This window comes from Gymnogyps californianus, chromosome 20 (genome assembly GCF_018139145.2).
Source record: "Gymnogyps californianus isolate 813 chromosome 20, ASM1813914v2, whole genome shotgun sequence".
Lineage (NCBI taxonomy): Eukaryota > Metazoa > Chordata > Aves > Accipitriformes > Cathartidae > Gymnogyps > Gymnogyps californianus.
This window is the reverse complement of record NC_059490.1, coordinates 5,369,782-5,390,416: the sequence shown is the minus strand read 5'-3', so window position 1 is coordinate 5,390,416 and position 20,635 is coordinate 5,369,782. Positions and strand designations below refer to the sequence as shown.

Genomic DNA, 20,635 nt, shown 5'->3' with positions numbered 1-20,635 from the left:
CATTGAGGAGATGGGGATGGGAGATGGAGCCAGTGGGGAGAAACAGTCCTGGCCCCCACGCTGCCCCCCTTCAATTCTGCTTCGTGTCTTTGTTCTTGTTCTGAAACTTCTGGTGGACCACGCGGAGGGTGGTGAAGAAGTTCCCCAGGAAGAGGATGAAGAAGGGGAGGCCGCACATGAGGACCTGCAAGAGCCATAGAGGCGCGAGTCAGCAGGAGGGACCCGCCTGGGGCACCCCCCTCCCCAGGGCAGCTGCCTGGGAGCCCCCTTACCTGCCACTCCTTGCATTCCGGGTGCTGGATCATGCGGAAGAGGGTGACGGCATTGTAGAGCTGCCAGAACTGCAGGGGAGGGCAGATTTAGGGGAGTTTCTGCTTTCAGAGGCTCAACCCCATGCTGACGCTCATCCAGCTGCCCCCTCTGGGCACAAACCCCGCGCAGACCTCGCGTGAGGCCAGCCTGCCCCAGCACGCAGTGAAACCCCGTCCAGGCTCGGGGCCAGAGGACTCAGCCCCACAGGACCCCCAGCTGGGATATCTCCCCCTTTCTTGCCACCTTCTGGAGCCCAGCAGCCAGGAGGAAGCCTCAGACCAGCCTACTGCTTTTGGCCATTGGCCTAAATGATCTGACCAAGGAAGAATCGGACCTTCAGCAGCAGCAGCAGCTCAGAGCTGAAGCTCAGAGGGGTTTTGGAGGGGTTCTCAGAGCCAGCCCCTCGGCTGTATTTTGCACATCACTTGAGCACTTGGCAGAACTACCAGCAGCCCCCCAGGTCCTCCCCATCCCACTAGCTGAGTCGTGGAGGTGGTGGGTGCTTTGGAGGAAAAGAAAAGGCTCAGCGTTTGTGGAAAGCATTTCCCTGCCCCTGGCATCAGTATCGCACGGCTGCAGCAGCCTGCAGGGACCTGTGTGATGTCCAGGCTGCCCAGCACAGCCAGGAATAGGGCACGATCCGCTCCCACCTGAGGCTCTAGCCTCTTGCAGGTCCCCACAAGGACCGGTGCACGCTCACCTGCCCAAAGAAGAGGAAGGGAAGCAGAAACGTGAGGCCTCTCCACATCCAGGACTGGAATCCCTCTGCAAAGGATGAAAGTTTGCATGGGGACCCGAGAACATGCTAACCGGAGGACCAGACGGAGCCCAGCTCCTGAGGTCGCAGGCAGGGAGGTCTAGCGGCCACCCTGTGCCTGGCTGAGAAGGTCCTGCCAGGCTAACGCAGCCTCACCGTGGGCACTTGTACTGGCAGGGAGGACCGCGGCAGGGATTCCTAGTGCTCATCTAACACGGGCCTCCGGAGGAAGCTGCTGCGGTAGAGCTGCCCTCGCCCGCAGCTGCTGTCCCTCAGCCCGAGCACTCGGTGTCGCAGGGGCTGAGGAGGTGGTAGCCCACAAGTACGTGGGGTGTTGGAGGGAGGCTTTCTGTCTGTGAAACAGCTTCCTGGGGGAAGCTCGGATGCCAGGAGCCCGCAGCAGATGCTGCTCTTGCGGCTCTGGCTTTATTTGTAGGTTTTACCATTTCTGCCACTGATAAACCGCAGTCAAACTAACCTCGAAACAAAAATAACTGTCACCGTTGCCTTTAACAAAAACCATAGCCCCCAGTTAGCCGAGCACTGGTCTGGTGCTGGGAGGGAGGCTGCTAGCAGCCACGGGCCCTATGGCAACGGCAGGTCCAGTTGGACTGGGAGAACCAGTAAGGGAAGATCCCGGCTTACCCACAGTCAGATCCATGTTGTGCCTCTCGCCCAGCGCTCGCAGCCGGTACAAGCACCCGCTCTGATAGTAGTACTGGAGGAACTGCACAAAGCCTGCAAGGAGAGCGCGGATGTGGTCAGCAGGCGCCCAGGCCTCATCCCCTGGCCCCAGCATCAGCTCTGAGACAACTCTGCGCACAAAGACCATCCCAGTGCCAGGGCGGTGGAGGGCAGGACAGAGACCAAGGGAAAACCCAGGTGAGCCGAGAGCTCTGAGCAGCTACAGCCGGGTCTCCGCGTGTCGCAGAGCCGGGCAGGCACGCTTAGCACCCGAGGCCAGCCATGGTCCCAGCCCCTGTCCCAGCACACGGGGCAGCACTTACTCTGGTACATGGAGAAGGAGAGGAACTGGTTCCTGAACATCTGGTACATGAGCCCGTCTGGCCTGTGGAGAAACAGTGCTGGCTGGGGGACGTGAGGCTGAAAGGGGACGCAGCCAGTCCTGCCTGCCCCACGGCGTGGGTAAGGACATCGCTGCCTCGCCCCGGCTCCCACCAAAATGGGTTTGAGGCAGCCCTTCCACAAGGATTGCAATGCAGGGAATCGTGTTTCCCAGCCCAGGGACCCTGCCTGCGCTGCCTGCCGCACAAAAGTGCTGACGGCTGCTTTTGTTTAGGGTGCTTGAGCCTGGAGAGGAACGTGTGGTGTTGACTGTTAGAGCACAACATCTACAGAGGAGGACTACGGCCACGGGTTAGGGCAGTGAAGGCCCCTTCGTCTGAGCTGGCCACAGCCCGAGCAGGCCAGGTTCTCTACAGCCAAGAGACAAGGGGATGCAGACTTACCACGTCAGCATGACACCTGAGAGGAAGGTGGAGACGTAGTGATGGAAAACCCACCAGCCTTTGATTCTGGAAGGCAGACACAGAGAAGGGGCGTCAGGTCTTGAGCATGAATCAAGACCCAAACATGCACCAGGAGGGCCGAGCCAGCCCAGCGCCGGCCGCCCTCCAGCGCCCAGGGCAAGGCGAGGAGCAGGGCTGTTTACGAAATTGTCGTGCGTGGAGCAGGACCCGGTGCCTCCAGTCTAGGTGGCACCCAGGGGCCGGGCCCCTTCCAACCGCTGCTCCACCTTCCCGCACCACCTCCGCACCGGGAGTTCCTCCCGCCTCCGTACAGCTCATGACCAGGGTTTGCTACACGCCCTGAGTAGGAGGGAGCTGCTCCCTTGGGTAGCACGGAGCTACGCGGTGGGTGCCAACTCCCCGGCCTCGCAGAGAAGGACCAACTCACTGCACGCCCCCCCTCCCCGAGCCCAAGGGACTCACTTGGATCCGTTGTTGATCAAGATGCTCTCCCGGATGGTGAGGGTGCAGTAGTACCACACCAGGAGGAAGTTAAAGACGGCATCTGTCACCCTGGTGGGAAACAAAGCGGGGCGTAAAGGCGGCAGCAGAGCCACTGCCCGTGTGTTGGGGGGCACAGGCACCGAGACAGCCATCGCTGCAGGATGCCCACCCACCCTGCGGGCAGGGAGACCTGCTTCTCCGCCATCCACCATGGCCCCAGCGAGACCGCAGCAGCCACAAAAGCCACCCCACCTCCAGGGCAGCGGCCAGATCCTTTGTCAGGATCTCCTGTTCAGCTCTGGACCTTTCAGGACGGGAGAGGAGGACACAGGAGCCCTGGGAGGAAATCTCTGCCCAGCCCCTTAGAGAGAGCATCCAAGCCAGACTCACCTGGAGTTGAGAAGGAACCGACAGGAGAAGGAGACAATAAGTAAGATGATGGTGAGGTAGAGTTTGAACTTCTCATACTCATCTTTATAGGCGAACCTGCAGGAAAGCACAGGGACAGGCTTGGAGCAAGGTGCCTGCAGGAAGTCTGTGTCCTCCCGTCCCACCTGGCTGGACAAAAGCAATGTTCCGTTGGGAACCTCTAGGACACGCTCAGGAAAAACCTCGTCCCCTGGGTATTTCGGAGAGGAGAGCATGCCAGGCTGCTGTCACGCAGGTGAGACAGCTTCGAGACACTGCCAACCTGGCGGGCGGCCCAGAGGACTCCGGGGAAGCTGGGCAGGTTGGCGGCTGCTCAGCTCTTTGAGGGGAGGCCTGGGGAACTGAGAGGGGGGCATGGGCTCCTGGCTGGGCACCTCTGGCATCAGTGTGCCAGCATGGGGGGGCTCTCATAGGCCAAACCTGGCCACTGGTGTTTCCCAAGGGAAGAGGAGGGGGCTTGCCAGTGGCTGCACAAGTCTGTCTCTCCTGGAAGTCCCTAACACAGGGGAAACCCGGACATGGCTCCGGTGGAGGATCCTATTTAGCTTGTCAAAGCTAACGGTCCATCCCAGCCCAGTGGCAGGAGCGTAAGCATGAGTCGAGGACTCTGCCGATTCTGGGAAAGGAAGCAGGGAACTGCCCGGGAAGGGAATCTGCACCAGGCAGGTCAAGCCAGCCACGTGTCTCCACACGCAGCAGCTCGGCCCGGGAGGAGCTGTTGTTTCCTGGTGACAAGGGGATCCCGAGGCAGGCAAAGCACAGGGCAGCAGCGACGAGAGGGCCGTACTTGGCCTGCTTGCTGAGCAGCGTGACGTTCACGTTCCCGAGCACCAGACTCAGGTACAACCTGGGGAGAGAGCAGAGGCGTTAGGACGGGCGCCTGCCCGGGAGCTGGCAGCGCTGCTGCGGAGGCGAGGCAGAGCCGTCCCCTCTCGTGCCACCGCTGAGGCCGCGGGGCCGGGAACGAGCCCCCAGCTGTTTTCCACTCGGAGCTGCCAGGCAGCGTGACCGGCACAAATGCTCTGGCATCTCCTCCCAAGGACAGGGGGACGGGCGGCCGAGCACCCACCCCACCTCCCGTGGGCACCGGGGTGCTCGCTGGGGCTCCCCACCGCGCACGGCTGCCGTTCAAGGGCGGGTGAAGGCCACGAACAGGCAGAGGAGCGAGGGGGACGAGGGCAGCGCTGCAGAGGCTCAGCCTGGCTCCTGCTCAGGCGTCCTCCGGGGAGCCTGAGCCGGGCAGCGTGGCTGCGACGCTGCCAGGAGCAGGGTGACGCCGGGTTTGTGCCTTGCAGCGTCACAGCCCCAGGGGCGTGGAGGGAGGACTTGGTGTTTCACCCAGGGACGAGGCGCCTCTTACCCGTTCTTCTTTGGCAGATAGGCCTCCATCTCAAAGAAAACGTTCTGCCTCTCTTTTATTAGGCTCTGGGTCTCTTGGACGGATTCCTCCTGTTCGGGACTCATGTGGGCTTTGCATCTGGGGAGGAAACACAGGCGCTGGCATCAGGACAGCCTCTGTAACACCATCAGCACGTGCTGGCACTCGATACGTGACTGTCTCAGACAAGGACACCCCAAGGACAGGGAAGAGGGAGTGGAGGCAAGTCCGCGACTCCATCTGCAAGGCGAGCTCCTCTGTCAGGCTGGGATGTTGCTCGAGAAAAGGAAGCGGGAGTGAGAGCGAGGTGAGGCCAGACGGGCCTTCTCGCCCTCGAGGAAGGATGGAGACAGAGCTTTGTGCAGGAGGGGGGCAGTTCAGGTTTGCTGCAAAGCCCCTGCAAGCTCTGAACTGCAAACAAGGCACAAATCGGGGCAGAGGAAAGGGAAGCTGAGGAAGATCTGCCTGGGTGAGTCCAGACCTCCACGGCGCTCTGCTATCAGTGAGGCTGTAGTACGGTTTGTACTGAAGACAGAGCCATGAGGTGAGTTCAATAGCCCTGTCCTTGCTGCTCTCCCCTCCCGTCCTGCCCCATGCCGTCGCAGGACACCAACTTACTTTTTGAGGGACAACGACAGCTCCTTCAGCCGCTTCTTCTGCCGTGCGATGGAGCTGGAGATCCCATCCTGGAGCTTGGTTAGCTCCTCAAGTTTCTGCTTGTACAGCTTGTGATTGTCCTGGGAAGAAGAGACCGGCATGCATTACAGCTGCCTGCCCAGCCGTCCCTCTCCTTGGGTCCCCTGTGGGCGCATCTGTTGATGCATCTGTTAAAAATGGTCTCTAACTTCACCTGCACAGCAGCTGGGCGAGACAAGAGGCGGTCGCAGGCGGCCAGGCGTGTTTGGGGACAGCCTGCAGCCGTCCCCGCTTCTGCCAGGGCAGAAGCGGCCGCTGGGGACGCCCATCCCCAATCCCAAGGAAGTTATCCGTAGGTGCAGGCACATCTGCATGGCACAGCCTGGTCCTGCCCTCGCACGTGGCTTGTGTCTGGCCCCCCTCCAGCTGTGGGCTGTGAAAGTCCAGCTGGCAACGCGGTCCCGCTCCAGGGATGCTCTGGGGAGGCTCCCGCGGTTGGGAAACCATTGACTGCGGCACAGGGGATAGGAAAGACTTGGAAAAAGACGCTGCTTGGGCCAGGGCTACAACTGAGGGCCACAGCCACCCGGGAGCGGTGGCTTTGACTGCGGGGACAGGACAAGCGGCTCTCTCTGCATGGAGCCGACTCGTGGCTCTGGGGCTCCATCCCGAGCACCCCCAGGGAAGCGGGAAGGAGCCCGTCAATGAGCCGGACAAAGAGGACAGACTTGCAGCAGGGCTGTGGCCAACTGCCCGGCTCCTCGTGCGGTGGTAACCCAACCGCACCTGGGTAAGGCTAGATGCCATTCTTCCGCTATATTTAGAAAGGAAAGGAGAGAGCGTGCTGGATCAATGCTCCTTCTTGTCCAGGTCAGCTGGAAAACAGCCTCACCTCGACCACGGGCAGCCTGAACGCCACCTCCACCAGGGAATTAAATGCTGCTTGCAACAACCCTTGGACTAGACCTTGACGCACACATATTTTAGCCTCCACGGCTCTTATCGAGCACTTTATCAGCAGATCTCAAAGCTGTTCCCAAAGGAGAAAGGTGAAACTGAGACGCAGAGGAGGGAAACAACTCGTTCTCCCTCCGGTGACAAGCAGCGGCAGGGTGGGAACGGACCCCAGATAGCCCCGGCTCCCCCAGCAGTGATTTATGTCCCCGACCTCTCACGGGACATTCCCTGCTCGACCATCGAGCTCTCCTGCTCCCATCTGGAGTCACCTCCTTCTCCTGCTCTGGAGTTAACCGAGAGCGAGCGGCTTTTGTGACAACTCCTTTAGCCGCGCCAGCGTCCGAGCACCGCGCTCGGAGGCAGCTTGGATCAGGAGCCACCCCAGGAGAAAGTTTCCAAAGGAAAGGGCCGGCACCGCGTGGCTGCACGCAGGGTTCAAAGCGGGCGACCCGGGACATCCACGCAACCCCTATGGAGCAAGAGGAGGTTTCTCAAAGCCTCCCTTGCCCCAGATCTGGGCACAGCTGCGACGTCTCCGCAACAACATCCGCTTCGCCCCGCTCCCGGGGAGCGGCGGGGGGGGAAGGAGGAGGAAAGGGAACTGGTGCAGATGCAGCTGATGGATCTGAACCGCCGCAGAAGACGGTTAGCCAACCTTTTCCTTGGGTGACCCTGACTGAGCTGAACCCTGCCCACTCGTTCCCCCGGCAGCGAGCGCCCTGGGGATTACACAAAGCAGGTGGAAACATCTCCGATACCAGTCACCTTCCCGGCACACAGCCCCCCGGCCAGCCCCGGTGGGTAACGGGGCACCGGAGGAAGGGTGCCCGGGGTCGAGGGAGGCAGGCTGTTGGGACAAGGCACCCAGATTCCTGGCTGCCTCTGCTCCGCTGGCCGGCTCCCCTGCGAGGCTGGCTTCGGGCTTGCCGGAGCCCGGCTGAGAAGAGCGATAAGGAGCGTGAAACAGCATCTGCCCGGCCGTGCCAGGCCGGCCAGCGCCAATCCCCGCTCCTAGCCTTGAAAAACCCAGAGATCTCGCCTCTCCACACCACGTCCATCGCAGGCCGGATAATTAGATTGCCCAGCCCTGGAAAGCCCCGGCTCTTGCCAAACTCCCCTGCCCAGGCAAGGCCCCTCGGCGGTGTCCCGGCGCAGCCTGGCCCCCCCCGGCCCCGCTCCGAAGCCCTTTTCCCAGAAGCACAGGGGCTCACTTACCAGTCGCGACCGAGGGCTGGGGCAGGGGGGGCAAAGCGACCAGAATCCGAGGAGGGAGACCCCGGCTGCCCCCGGTACCCCTTAGGCTCCGCGGAGGAGCCTTCGCCCCCGGTGACAAGGGACCCCGGGATGCTCCGGCTCGGCGGGACCGGTCCCTCGCCCAACCGTTGCCCCGGCTAGAGGTTAACGATCCCCCCCCCCCCGACCCGCGCCGAGGCGCTTCGGGGGCGAGACGAGCCCTGATGCAACCGCGGAGCCGTCCCTCCGCGCTCGGCCCCGACCGGTGGTTGCCCAACCGGTGGCTTGAGGTCACCGTCCCCGGGCCGGGGTCTCCCGAGGGGGAAGCGGCCGGCTCCGCTCGGGCTGTGCGGGGACGGGAGCCGGCGGGGTGCGGCCGCCCCGCGGGCACGGCGGCGGTACCTGGATGCGCTGGTAGCCGTCCTGCAGCTCCTCCCACTCCCGCAGGCACTCGGCGGCCGAGGCGCCGCAGGCCATGGCGGCGATGGCGGCGGGCGAGCGGCCCCGGCCCGCGGCGCTGGGCTGCGCTGGGCTGCACCCGCCTCACCGCCCCGCTTCCGGGCACGCCCCTCCGGGGGCGGGGCCGGGGGGCGGGGCTAGGGGGATTCCGCTTTTCCTTGGAACTAGCGGGCTGGGATGGGGAGGGAGAAGGGGAGCAGGGAGCGTTCCCGGGCGAGAAGGGAGAAGAAGGGAGAAGAAGGGAGTGTTCCCGGGCGAGGAGGGAGCAGGGGAGCAGGGAGCGTTCTCGGGGGAGCAGGGAGAAGGGGAGCAGGGAGCGTTCCCGGGCGAGGAGGGAGCAGGGAGAAGGGGAGCAGGGAGAAGGGGAGCAGGGAGCGTTCCCGGGCGAGGAGGGGGTAGGGGAGCAGGGAGCAGGGAGTGTTCTCGGGGGAGGAGGGAGAAGGGAGAAGGGGAGCAGGGAGAAGGGGAGCAGGGAGCGTTCCCGGGCGAGGAGGGGTAGGGGAGCAGGGAGCAGGGAGTGTTCTCGGGGGAGGAGGGAGAAGGGAGAAGGGGAGCAGGGAGCAGGGGAGCAGGGAGCGTTCCCGGGTGAGGAGGGAGTAGGGGAGCAGGGAGCGTTCTCGGGCGAGGAGGGAGAAGGGGAGCAGGGAGCAGGGGAGCAGGGAGCATTCCCGGGCGGACAGGGTGCCCTGGAGCTCACAGGGCCGGCCCGCCGTCAGCTCAGGCGGTTCTCGGTGTGCATTCACCAACAGAACGGTAAAGGCTGGCTAGCTCCATCCCTAACCCCACGTATTTGAATTACGAACTGGGGAGGACGATCCAAAATGGAAAACCCCGCTAAGTCCTTAGCACAGAGGGCAAGGAAAGCCCAGGAGCGTTTTTCTGTAACGTTTTATTTTGTGATGTCAACGCGAAGAATTTACAGCGCGGCAAGAGAGAGGATGGTGCCGAGTTTAGGTTTCACGTAACAAGATTGATGCTTCAAAACAGAGCAGCCGTGCCAAGAGGCTCGGTCGCTGCGTTAGGAGGTGGCACGTGGGAAGCGTGGCCTCGCTAGGCGATCCAGCCAGCGAGCCTGCGAGGGGCCGCGTCCGTGCCCGCGGGTGGCTGGGAAGGCACGCACGGAGCGGAGGGACTTCTCCAATGGGGAAATCCTGTCGTCACCTCTCCGGGCTGGAAGTGGGCACAGTCAAACTCTAAATTTACCATCCCAGGCTATGGATTGACGAACCTTTTCAGAGAGAACCCTAATGACTTCCCCATACCGGGGGTAAGGAGCGTGCCCGATAACGGGGTTATAATCCCCTTTGCTTACAAAAGAGACGAGCGGTGCGTAATGGGCCACATCCTGCAGGACTTGCTTTCCCCAAAGTGCCACCTTCTGCAGCACAGGTGAGCTCCCCAAACGGCTCCAAAACTTGACCCGAAACAATATGGAGCTAAAGATGAAAGCCTTTCCATTATGTTAAGATCTTTTTTTTTCAAACAGAGTTCAAGGAACTTTCTACCGACACGGTGGTACGGATGGGGAAGCGCCTTTTCCCGCTGGGTGTTCTCTTTGCTACCTGTCAGTAATTTGGTTCAGAGACATCTGTGATCGGGGTCCCGTAGATTTGGGTCTCCCAGATTGAGAGCTGTTTCACAAAGCCCCGGTGTGGTCTCATGTTCGTTTTGCATTTCAGAACGTAGTCCCAAGCTCTCTGTAAACAGAAGGAAAGCAAAGAAGTGTTAGGAATTTGAACTGAAAGTGAATCTTGAGTATTTACACGAAGCAGGTACACTTGTGGATGACACAGCTTTGTATTTACTCCCCGTGTTGGACAGCAAGAACGAGCAGATAAGACTTTGGCTACCAAAGTAGGGACAGACTGGATCCAGCTGTGAACTTCAGAGAAGCCTGTCACCTTCATACTCTGCTCTCCTGGACACGAGGACAGCTCAGGCTGCTTTCGCTACCTGGCAGGTATCTTGCGTTATTTTACACTGACGGAGCAATGCAGTCCTGGATTTTTACCCTAAAATGCTGTTTCTTCCATGGATGATAAGCGAAGCGGTGAAGTATCGGCTATTCACAGGTAAGCAACAAAGGTTATCGTGTTTCTGGATTGTTGTGACCTGATGTGGCAGAGCAGCTATGACACTCCAGTGATCCCACTGCATTAATTACAGCCATCTTAATTATTTGTTAGTTCCAAGTAATCAGCTAGGAACTCTGCTACACACAGGCTAGATCCACCAGCGTTACTTTGCTTTACTCCAGCTGCATCCTTGGGGTTGCCCAGTAGTGCTCATCTTCCCACTTTTCAAATAGACTGCCCCCAGCACTCGGGGCATTGCTTAAGCGTAACGAGACCAAAGGTTAGAAGATAGTGCTCCATTGGTTTGTTTTTCTAATCTCAGCGATTCTGCAGGCTCCGAGGCTGATCTTCCAATATTTACTCCTCTGCGCCCACAGTGTAGATGTCTCTAGTTCCCCTGAACTCAATAGATCTACTCGCATATCGATTACTCGTAGAATAAGGGGCCGCACATCCCAAATCTGCCTTTCTTTTGCAATATCCGCGTCTTTGGAAGCTTTCAAAGATCTTTGCCTAGATTGGCTCACGGATCACAGGGGAATCTGTTGCACTGCTTTCGTCTGCGAGAAACAAACTTGTCTGCCAGGGTCATCCCCCGGGAAAGCTTTGCCCAGGCAACAGTGGGCAAGCACGGCCCAGGCCAGCCGCAGCACGCCACTGCCCTGTCAACATTTTCTCCTTCTTTTTTTTGGCACTTAGTAGAATGCTGAGACCAACCTGTTGATACTACCTGAGAGAAACTGCAAGGATCAGCCTTTGACTTTTGCACTGCCGTTGCAAGCACCTCCAGTAATTTAGCGTGCAAGCAAATAGTTATCAGCGTGCGGGAGCAATCACACCCAGCATTAGTAGCAGAGACGAAATAGCGTCTGCAGCCCTGTTGGCAGGCTCAACCTGAAATTACCCATTGGCACACAGCGACGGTAAGAAATTTCCTCTTATGTTGCAAATGTTTGCACAAAATCAATTAAATGATTAGATACAGGCCCGGCTTCAGTGAAGCTTGGATCAATCCTTTCAAGCTCCCAAAGGAGGAAACACTTTCCAAACAAGGACAAGATTTTTAAGGAGACGCCTTTCAGTTCCCATGGGAACTAGGCTGCGCTGTGCTCGGCAGGCACCGTGAGACGGTGCCTACGGCAGCACGATGCCCATGTGTTGTATGCAAAGGGAAAAAGGGCCTGGCACCAGGGGAGAGGCCGCCGGCTATTGCGCAGCCGGGTCATTCTCAGCCGTCAGTCATTATTTTTCTTACGTTACTCAGCGCTATGGAACAGCCTGTACTGGCCATCTAACCTGTACATCCCTCCTGGGCTAGTATTATCCCATTCTGGATTTCTCTACAGCACTATCTGTGGGAGGGGATTGCTTCTGGAGAAATAAAATAGGATTGCAGAAGAAGTCAGTGCTGGTGCTGAAGTCAGTGGTGAATCAGAGCCCTGCAAGCACTGGGTTCTGAATTTCACTGTAAGCCCGTGGTATTAAAAGATGGGATTAACTCCAGTAGCTTCCAGATACTCTCTTTCTCAGATCCAGGAGAGCAGAAATACAAGGTTCTGTAACCACAGCTTTATTTTTATAGCCCCGTAGCTAAGTAGGGAAACGCAAGAATATCACAGGTGCCAGGGTAAGGACTCACAGATCCAAAATCACACCTAAGCCACCTCCTTAACAGTGTAAAGAAGATGCAATCTCATATAATATAATCTGTACATTATCAGGTGGATAGTCTACATGAAAGCACAGATAATGTCCTTCTCATTACTACAGTAATGAGGCTTCAGAAACAGCAATAAACTGCACACCCAGCCAGTATCTGTGGGCAATATGACAGTGATGTACCTTCAGGGAAAACTGGCAGGAATGCATAAGATAGGCCATGGTTACTGTGCTGCTCCGGCTTATCCCCAGGCTGGAGAACACCAGCACCGCTCCGCGATCCAGCTGAGCATCTGAGTAAAGAAATGCCAATCACCAATTAGTGGTCTGGGAAATCAAGCTTCCAATTGTACAGTCAAGCTCTAATTCAGTGACAGCTGACAGGCTAGCAGCCTGAGTGACAGGCACCCTCATGAACCCTGACAGCAGCAGACGGGCGCTGCCAGCTCCTGCTTCTGTAAGCATTTGCCTTTCTTAAAAACCCACTGAGTTAAAGGGTGGCTTTGAAGACCACAACCAAATGACAATGACTAGTCAATACAGAGCAGTAACTGAACAAAAAAGAAAAGTGGCCTACCGTGACCAATCAGCTGTGGTCAGCATCGCATCAGCTACTCAGGCTCTTCCCAGAAAGGTTTAAAGGTATTGAAATTTCTGATGAATGCAAGCCTAACTGTTCTCCACTGAAGCTGGAGGAATAAGGTCTCAAACCGGAGGGACTTAGACTTCAAATCCCTTACCCCTCCATGGGGATCACCAGCAGGAAGCATGTACGTGCCAGCTAGGGCACTGGTTTTATGATGTTTTATGATGGATACTTTGCAGTGAAAATTGCTAAGATCAGCAAACTCATTTTCTACAAAAGCCAAGCCTGAGGATGCTGTCAGTCGCTCCTAACCACATCAACTCTGCTACCTATGCTTAAAAAGTTGCCTATTTTATTAATAACCCTTTGAATTCTTTCCTTCCCTCTCCAGAGCAGGCAGTGTGACATGTTTTTGGAATATCAGCAACTGAACTCTAGAATTCGTAGGGCAAAGCCTCTTCTTTTACTGCTGTTGAGAGGTTGTGGGGTTTTGTGGTTTTTTTCTGCAAGCTCTAAAACAGAGTTTTCTGACTTATTTCTATCATGAGATACTAGTTCTGTTCTAAGACCAGAGTAGAAATGGCTTCACTCCAACATACACCTGGCATGAGGACACTCACACTCCTCTCCGAGTATGTGGAGAGCTTTAGTCTAGTGCTCACCCATAACCGTTCCAGTTCAAGTAATCTACTCTAGACTGTCAAGTAAACAGTTAGACTATCAAGTAAACAGTATACACTTCCACAGGAGCTACAGCTAATAAACGCTTATAGTCTGTTTTGGAAACTTCCACAAACTGATGTGAGAAAGAAACTTTCTTCTGAAATACTACTGGGAAAAAACCTGGGGCAAAATGAAAGGCAAGTTAAGTGGATTTTGATACTTGGGTTTTAATGCATGCAAATCATGACATTCAGTTCAGGACTACAAAATTACATCCTCAAATATTGTTTCTTTGTGTCTAGCTGTCATTTCTTATTTTGTACTTGGATTATAAGGTCTGTGGGGACAGGGTGGTCTTTTGCTTCTGGGTCTGTACAACACTCAGCTCAGCAGGGCCTTGGTCTGGGGCAAGTGTTATTTGTAAGTGGGACAAAAGGTAACGACACAGTTGGACACCATCACAGGGTGGAGCTGTGGGAGCTAGGTCTGCTGCGCTGCTGCAGGCACTGAGCTGGAGAGTGTTTTTTCTTGCCCTCTCTGATGTAATCAGCTGAAGGCAGGTTTATGCCATCCAACCTGAAAGTCTTCCAAGGCCCTGTGGTGGGTCTGCACTGCAAATCACAAAGATTAGCAGCGTCTTGTGGGAAGTTCTCTAATGTGTGTCACACTTGTTCATATAAAGCTCTGGTGGCTGAAGATCTGGGCTGGTAAGAGTCAAAGAGTTGTATGAAGAAAAAAGGAATAGGAGGGAATCCTATAAAGCCCTGGTAGACATCCTGCAGCAAAGCCTTTTCAGATCAGGTGGAAAGCTCACTGTTATCAGAGAGTGAGGTGTTCTTTAAAGTGAGTAGGAACATCAGTCAGATGCCCTGTAAAATCTCTCTCTCCATCAGGCTGGTTAGTAAGGCAGCTCTGGTATCCATTAGGGTGTGGGCTTGTGTGCTGGTTTTGGCTGGGATAGAGTTAATTTTCTTCATAGTAGCTGGTATGGGGCTGTGTTTTGGATTTGTGCTGGAAACAGGGTTGATAACCCAGGGATGTTTTCGTTATTGCCGAGCAGCGCTTACACAGAGTCAAGGCCTTTTCTGCTCCTCACCCCACCCCACCAGCGAGCAGGCTGGGGGGCACAAGGAGCTGGGAGGGGACACAGCCGGGACAGCTGACCCCAGCTGACCAAAGGCATATTCCATACTGTATGACATCATGCTCAGCATATAAAGCTGGGGGAAGAAGAAGGAAGGGAGGGGATGTTCGGAGTGATGGCATTTGTCCTCCCAAGTAACCGTTACGCGTGATGGAGCCCTGCTTTCCTGGAGATGGCTGAACGCCTGCCTGCCGATGGGGAGTGGTGAATGAATCCCTTGCTTTGCTTTGCTTGTGCGTGGGGCTTTTGCTTTACCAATTAAACTGTCTTTGTCTCAACCCACGAGTTTTCTCACTTTTACTCTTCTGATTCTCTCCCCCATCCCACTGGAGGAAAGTGAGCGAGCGGCTGTGTGGGGCTTAGTTGCCGGCTGGGGTTAAACCATGACAGCTTGCTTGGGAGTGTACTGATCTTGAAAGATTACGACCCTCCTGTCTGAGCCTCCTGTTCGAGTGAGTTGCAGTCATTCCCATCTAATACCCTAGAGTGAGCAAGGTCTCAGGAATTCCAGATCAGGAACAACTCACCTATGAAATGACAAATGGTGGCAAAGGAAGAAAAAAGATCTGCTTCGAGTGAATCTGGAACAGATACATGGAGGTATTTGCCGCCTTCTGCAAACCTGGAAAAAGAGCACACAGTGTGACATGGACCAGAGAAGCAGCTTTGAAAAAATGTGGGTTTTTTTAGGCAAAGCTGATAATTCTGTTTGCTGTTACATGTGTGAGTTTTTCATCATCGTCATCATTAACATTCCGATAAGGGATTTGTTATGGTAAGAGACCGAGACGCTTGTAATACAGAACCAGTTTGATTACTGATTTTCCATTCCACATGGTATCAGCATTGATGTCTTGTCTTAACCTACAGCTTCCTTTATCTGAGAGCTAAATGAAAACAGACGAACTGAAAGCAAGAGTGCCTTCACAGCATGCATGTTGGCAGTTTTGTGGACATAGCCCCCCAATTCACTTCATGTGCTTTTCTATGACAGCATCCTCCTCCTTCCACAACCTCAGAGAACTCAAGTCAGAGAACTCACAGAGCAAAACATTGGTGAGGAATTTCTGAAATGTGAAAGCACGTCATGCAGAGGGCATGGGAAAATTACCCACGGCGCAGAGACCTTCGAAGTTTTCCTCTGGAGCCAAAGGCATGAGAAATGTCTGCTCGTATACATGTCCTGGGGTAGGTAACTGGCTTTGTAACTTACTTTGTTTTGGTCACCACCTTGAGAAATGCCCATGGATTTTCCACTGTGTGAAATGGCATTTCCAGCACGGCCTACAGACTGAGCTGAATGGTCATGGACAGATGTAGGGAAGGAAGGAAGACCAACAATGTGAAACATCAGTGGTTTAGCTTTTACACTGATGTGTTTGTAAGATTTTGCTCTGAAAGCTATTCAGAGATGTAGATTCTTCCCAAAGGATGGTGGTATGCGATAGACTGGAAATGCCAAGGGCCTCCCAGTCCTACTCTCACCCAATCCACCCATGTCATGGTTGAGGGCTGCAGGACTGCATTGCTGCTGTGCTAACTCTGGAGTAGAGATCGGAAAAATGAGCATGAAATAGCACTTGAATCTGCAGTGAACAACAGAGGTTTCCTTGGAAGTTCACAGGCACTGACTCCTCTGCAAATGGGCTCTGGTGCTGCGCCACCTCACTTTTTTCACAGGCACAGACATTGGTGAGGGTAAACCTTGAACTATTTAACTTACAGTGTTGCAGGCTGTTCAGAGATGTTGACTTGTGCTTTGATCTTCAGATCTTTCTGAATTTGTTGGTCACAGGCCTGCTTGAAATTGCCCATATATAACTTTGCAGGCAGTATTTCTACAGGGTATGGCTGGAAGTTGTCTAGTTCCTGCCAGAGAGAAACCATAGGCTCAGTTTAGAGACTGTATTTGCTCCTATTAGCTTGGTAAGTTCTTAAACAGAAGTCACGTGAAGAATTGAACACACACTTAGTCAACAGCCCATGACACACTCTAGTGTAAGGATTCACTCAATCACCTGGACTTTCTGTATATTGAAGTCTGTGCTGGATTTACTGAGAATAATTAACAGCATTGCTGTCATTGTGGCATGACTTGAAACAAATCCTAACTAAACAGGAGGCGGCACATATTCTTTACATTGTCTGGAGGGACTGCAGCATAACAGATTCATTTGATGTTCTCCCCGGTTGCCGTTTGCAAGGCTAGATGAAATCATCTGCCACCTGCAGAGCTGCAGGTGCCACGCAGTGGCACAACGCAAGTCCGCAGCTGCTTCCCGTGTCTGCAGCGTGAAGGCCGAGAATAAAAATACACAAGTAGCCGACAGTGCCTCTGCACCCCTAACTGATACTCGGCTAACGCTACAGCAGAACAAAGCAGCAGCCTAACAATTTAAAGCAACAGAGAACAACAGCTTAAACTGAGAGGCAGGGAGGTGCTCTGTGTCCATTGGAATCGGATGGGGAAGCTCAGCAGTTTGCTACCCTTCACAAAGAAGCACGAAGCGAATTGATTTTTCTCTCCTGCGCTGTAGCTAATCCCACAGGTTAGCACTGTGTCGTGGGCTATTTCATGTGAACCAGAAGTGAAGAGGTACAACGGAAACAAAAGACACGTTGCGATGAGATGCTCTCTGCTGTCCAGCGCCCTCTAAATCTGCCCTGCCTCAGGTCCTGTCCTAGATGTGAAAAAAGGGTAATTGTTTCTCATAAGCTAAACAGATCAATGTGCGTAGGTGAAACCAAACAATTAGGATACCAGTGTTCCAGCGGACGGCTGTTTTCTTTCTGGGCCTGTTGAAACAATGCACCAGCACTTGCTTTGTGATCCTTCCTGATGAAAAGCTTTATAGACATGGAACACAGTGCTTGGTAGGAATTGTACTTCTGTCTGAAAACATTCACTGTGTAATATCCCAGATAACCACGTGTCAGAAAGGAACCTGCTTCTTTTCATCATTTGCTACTGTTTGTTTAGTTATCTGTACTCTCCAGTAGGCCAGTTTCGGGGTTATCAGAGAAATCTTCCCAGGCTGTTTTCATGAGCTTTCTTTCACACAATAGAAGAGGAGAAAAAGGCAAAGTGTGCCTGTAAAAGAATTAGTGGTGAGACTCAGGGCAAGCACAGTAACTCAAATTACATTTAATTCCTTTGTTTGAAATTACCCTGATACCAGGTTTACAACACCATTTAACTTGAATTCATGAGCCATCATCAGTTCAATATGAATGCTAATGTCTTCTACTTGCAAATTAGTCTCATCTCACCTGAGGCATCCACAATATCTTCTGAGTCCTCAGAAAATGATAGCAAGCTGAAAAACGCTTGTATCCTCCCTTCAGGATGAGCACGGGATGGCGGGTGAACTGCTCTAAGCTTCTGGCATATTGGATGGCAGTTCCTTCCTCAGCATCTAATGAGATCAAAAAGCTATTTGCCAGGGCAGGTTTAGAGTGCCTCCATCAGCACTGGGGTTACATCTGTCCCCCTGACACTGACAGCAAATCCCTTTTCATTTCATCTAATGGTCTGCAGAAAGCCTCGTTAAAAGCTCGACTTATTCTTTAACTGTTGCTGCAGGTCAGTAACAGGGCATGCTGCTTTTCACCTCTCATCCTGATCTTTTATTCCTCTCCTGGTTTCTTTTGTAGGTCTAGATAAAGTTTTTTTTCCCTCCGCATTATTCTTTGGGAAATGCTTGTAATAAGTTCCCATAATAGGGAAGTATTATTAATTTAAATCTAATAATCTCAGTTTTATGGAGGCCCTTTTCCTTAGTCTGCTTTAGGCAAAGGGTGAAAGAAAGAGGTATCTTGAATAAATTCTTCACAAGTGTTTTAAACACTCCCCTCAGTGAAGTAAATTATGTGAAATGGCTGCTCCCCCTCCTTCTCTCAAGGGATCCATCCCGCTTGCCTCTAGCTATGTCTGCTTTAGAAACAGATCAGCACAATAGAAACCCGCTTCTAATTCTTCACACCTTCCCTTGCTACTGTCTCATCACTGAGCATTTATGAACATGCTTGCTTTATTCATTCCCCTTACACTCCCAGATTTTTTTCTTTAAAGAATGATGTAAATCTTTGCCAAAACTATAGTAACCTTTATAAAGCTAATAGGAGCCAAACAAACATACAGAAGTGGTTCTGCACACAGCAGAACTCCTTGCCAAAGGATGCATGAAAGCTAAACATTTCCATGGTTCAAGGAAGACTGAACAATTACATGGAAGATTTTCCAGCTCTTCACATTTCCCGGTGAATTCCATCAAATCACCACCCCCATTAAAGCTAAGTCTTTTTAAATCAGATATGTGAAAGCCTTTTATAACCCTCAAAGAAGGAAGTACTCACTCTGTGAACATAGGGAACTTGAGTCGGTGTTTTCAGTCTCTAGAGAAGCACTGCTCCCTAAAAGGCAATCGTTGGACAAGCCCAATCTCAGTGAAATGTAGAAGAAAAAAGAACCCATTCCTCACATGTGACAGGGAGCTTAAGAGGGATCAGTCCACAGACAGGAAACCAGGCCTGCCAGGACGCTTTGAAATAAAATCTGGATTTTTGAAGCCTAAGAACATATGCAACACAGTGAAAAACCAGAGGCATAGCACAGATGTTTGTTTTTCAAGTAAAACTGGGTAAATTTGCATCTCTTCCAATAAGCTCATAAAATTAAATGAGGAATGGGAAGAATATCTTTCCAGCAGTGAGGTCTTCACTGACATGGGTCACATGTACCTTGTTCTTTCTCGTCTTCATCACAGTCACAGCAATCCAAAGAGCTGGTCTCGCAGTCATACACCACACAGTGTCTGACACACCCCAACTCCTCTGAATCCGGTACCAGATACTCCCCCGTAGGACTCTACCAAAATCACAGAGGAATTCTATCAGGAGCACAGCTCCACTCTTTTCTCGTGGCATCAACGCCACCGACATTTTGCAAGTTACTACTCTATAGCTACGGGATGGGTTTGGGGCTATGTCGGTACTTGACGCTGCAAGACCCGGTTAGAATTCAGAAATGATGCAAACTACGCCGGATTGCTTCATCAGCCGCAGCAGTAAAGATGCCAGCATTGTCTTTTGTGAGACAAGGCTACAATATGTTAGTTCTTGTGCAATATTTTTCCTGATAGACAGCTCCTGTGTGCCAATCCTTTGGGTTACTGAAGCCACCTTTGCTTTGTGACAGGATACACCCCCCCTGGGGCAGAAATGGGACATGGCTGAAACAGGCAGGGGAGAGGCTGGGACAATTCCCGTGGGTTTTAAGCCAATTTTGGCTTACTGCTAATTGCTAAATCCAGGGATGGTTTACACAAACGGTAATTCCCTCACCTGTTCAATCCTGCGTGCTGTAATAATATGGCTCTCGTCGTATTCACGCTGAGTACGGGCATCTGAAAAAACCAACCAAGACAAAGCGATTGGCTTATTTGATGCTTTAAAGGTAGAATCTGTTCGTAATTCAGTCAGTGGGAATTCAGGCACTGACGTCAACCAGAGAAAGAGATTCCTTTTTTTAGAAACTGAGACTTTCTGATGTGGATATAACGAACGGCAATACCGGTGTGAGTCTATGTGTAACACCAAGTGATGCCAGCAACTTTAGTCCTGGCCCAAGTGTGGTACGGCAGCAATCACAGCGCCAGTCCCATGCTCTGTTCTGCTCTGCCCTGTGGCGTAGCCAGGCCCCCACTCACTGGGCCTGCTCTGACCTCTCGGCGTCCAGCACCTCTGCCTCTGTGCTGCCCCAGAGATGGGGAGAGGGGCACTGGAGAGACCCCAACCCCACTCCCAAACTGGGTGACTCCCTCACCAAAAGATTTAATAATACTGCAATATCAGGCACCCTTTTTGGGGGTATGGGCACTATGCAAGATGCAAATGCTTATCAGCAATCTTTGTGCAACGGTCAAGAAATCTTGTCCACCTCTAAAATCTCCGGGAGCAGCAGGGGAGGGTGCGTATCCCTGGGACCTGCGGATCAGAGCAGGAAGAGCTGGACATGATGAAAGCCGGCGCAGTCCCGGGTCATGGCACCTGAAGTGGGATGGGAGAAACGCCCCAGCTGCAAGGCCCCAGTAATTACAAGAAGTAATGTGTGCTCTTCCCCGTACGCCGGAGCCCACAACCCCCATTTCCTCAGGAAGCCTGCCCCGGCCGGAGCGTGGTGCCCGGCTGCAGGCAGAGGCAGGCAGAGGCAGGCAGCAGGCCTCCCGCCCGCGGGCTCACCCAGCAGGCAGAGGTAGTTGGGCTCCGCCAGCCGGGGGAACCGCCGGTGCTGGTTGAGGATGTTGTAGAGGTGGCGGGGCTCGCAGAGCGCCATCCCCGCCATCCCGCGCCAGCCCCCGACCGGCCGATTGTCG

General features: G+C 53.9%; 2 protein-coding genes across 2 annotated transcripts; both read right to left on the bottom strand.

The window, feature by feature from the left end:
* TMEM120A (transmembrane protein 120A) lies at positions 1-8,152 on the bottom strand. The gene is made up of 12 exons (XM_050908923.1): positions 8,078-8,152; positions 5,468-5,586; positions 4,832-4,948; positions 4,259-4,318; positions 3,433-3,528; positions 3,022-3,111; positions 2,539-2,604; positions 2,077-2,138; positions 1,715-1,807; positions 1,013-1,077; positions 273-341; positions 1-184 (listed from the first exon to the last, which is right to left on the bottom strand). The coding sequence occupies exons 1-12, from the start codon at positions 8,150-8,152 to the stop codon at positions 71-73; spliced, it is 1,026 nt and encodes a 341-aa protein (XP_050764880.1). The 3' UTR covers positions 1-70.
* Positions 8,153-9,691: 1,539 nt separating this feature from the next.
* STYXL1 (serine/threonine/tyrosine interacting like 1) lies at positions 9,692-20,604 on the bottom strand. Its single transcript, XM_050908926.1, has 9 exons — positions 20,502-20,604; positions 19,605-19,666; positions 19,002-19,128; positions 18,618-18,674; positions 17,532-17,677; positions 15,985-16,130; positions 14,789-14,883; positions 12,052-12,161; positions 9,692-9,831 (listed from the first exon to the last, which is right to left on the bottom strand). The coding sequence occupies exons 1-9, from the start codon at positions 20,602-20,604 to the stop codon at positions 9,700-9,702; spliced, it is 978 nt and encodes a 325-aa protein (XP_050764883.1). The 3' UTR covers positions 9,692-9,699.
* Between the last annotated feature and the right edge of the window lie 31 nt (positions 20,605-20,635).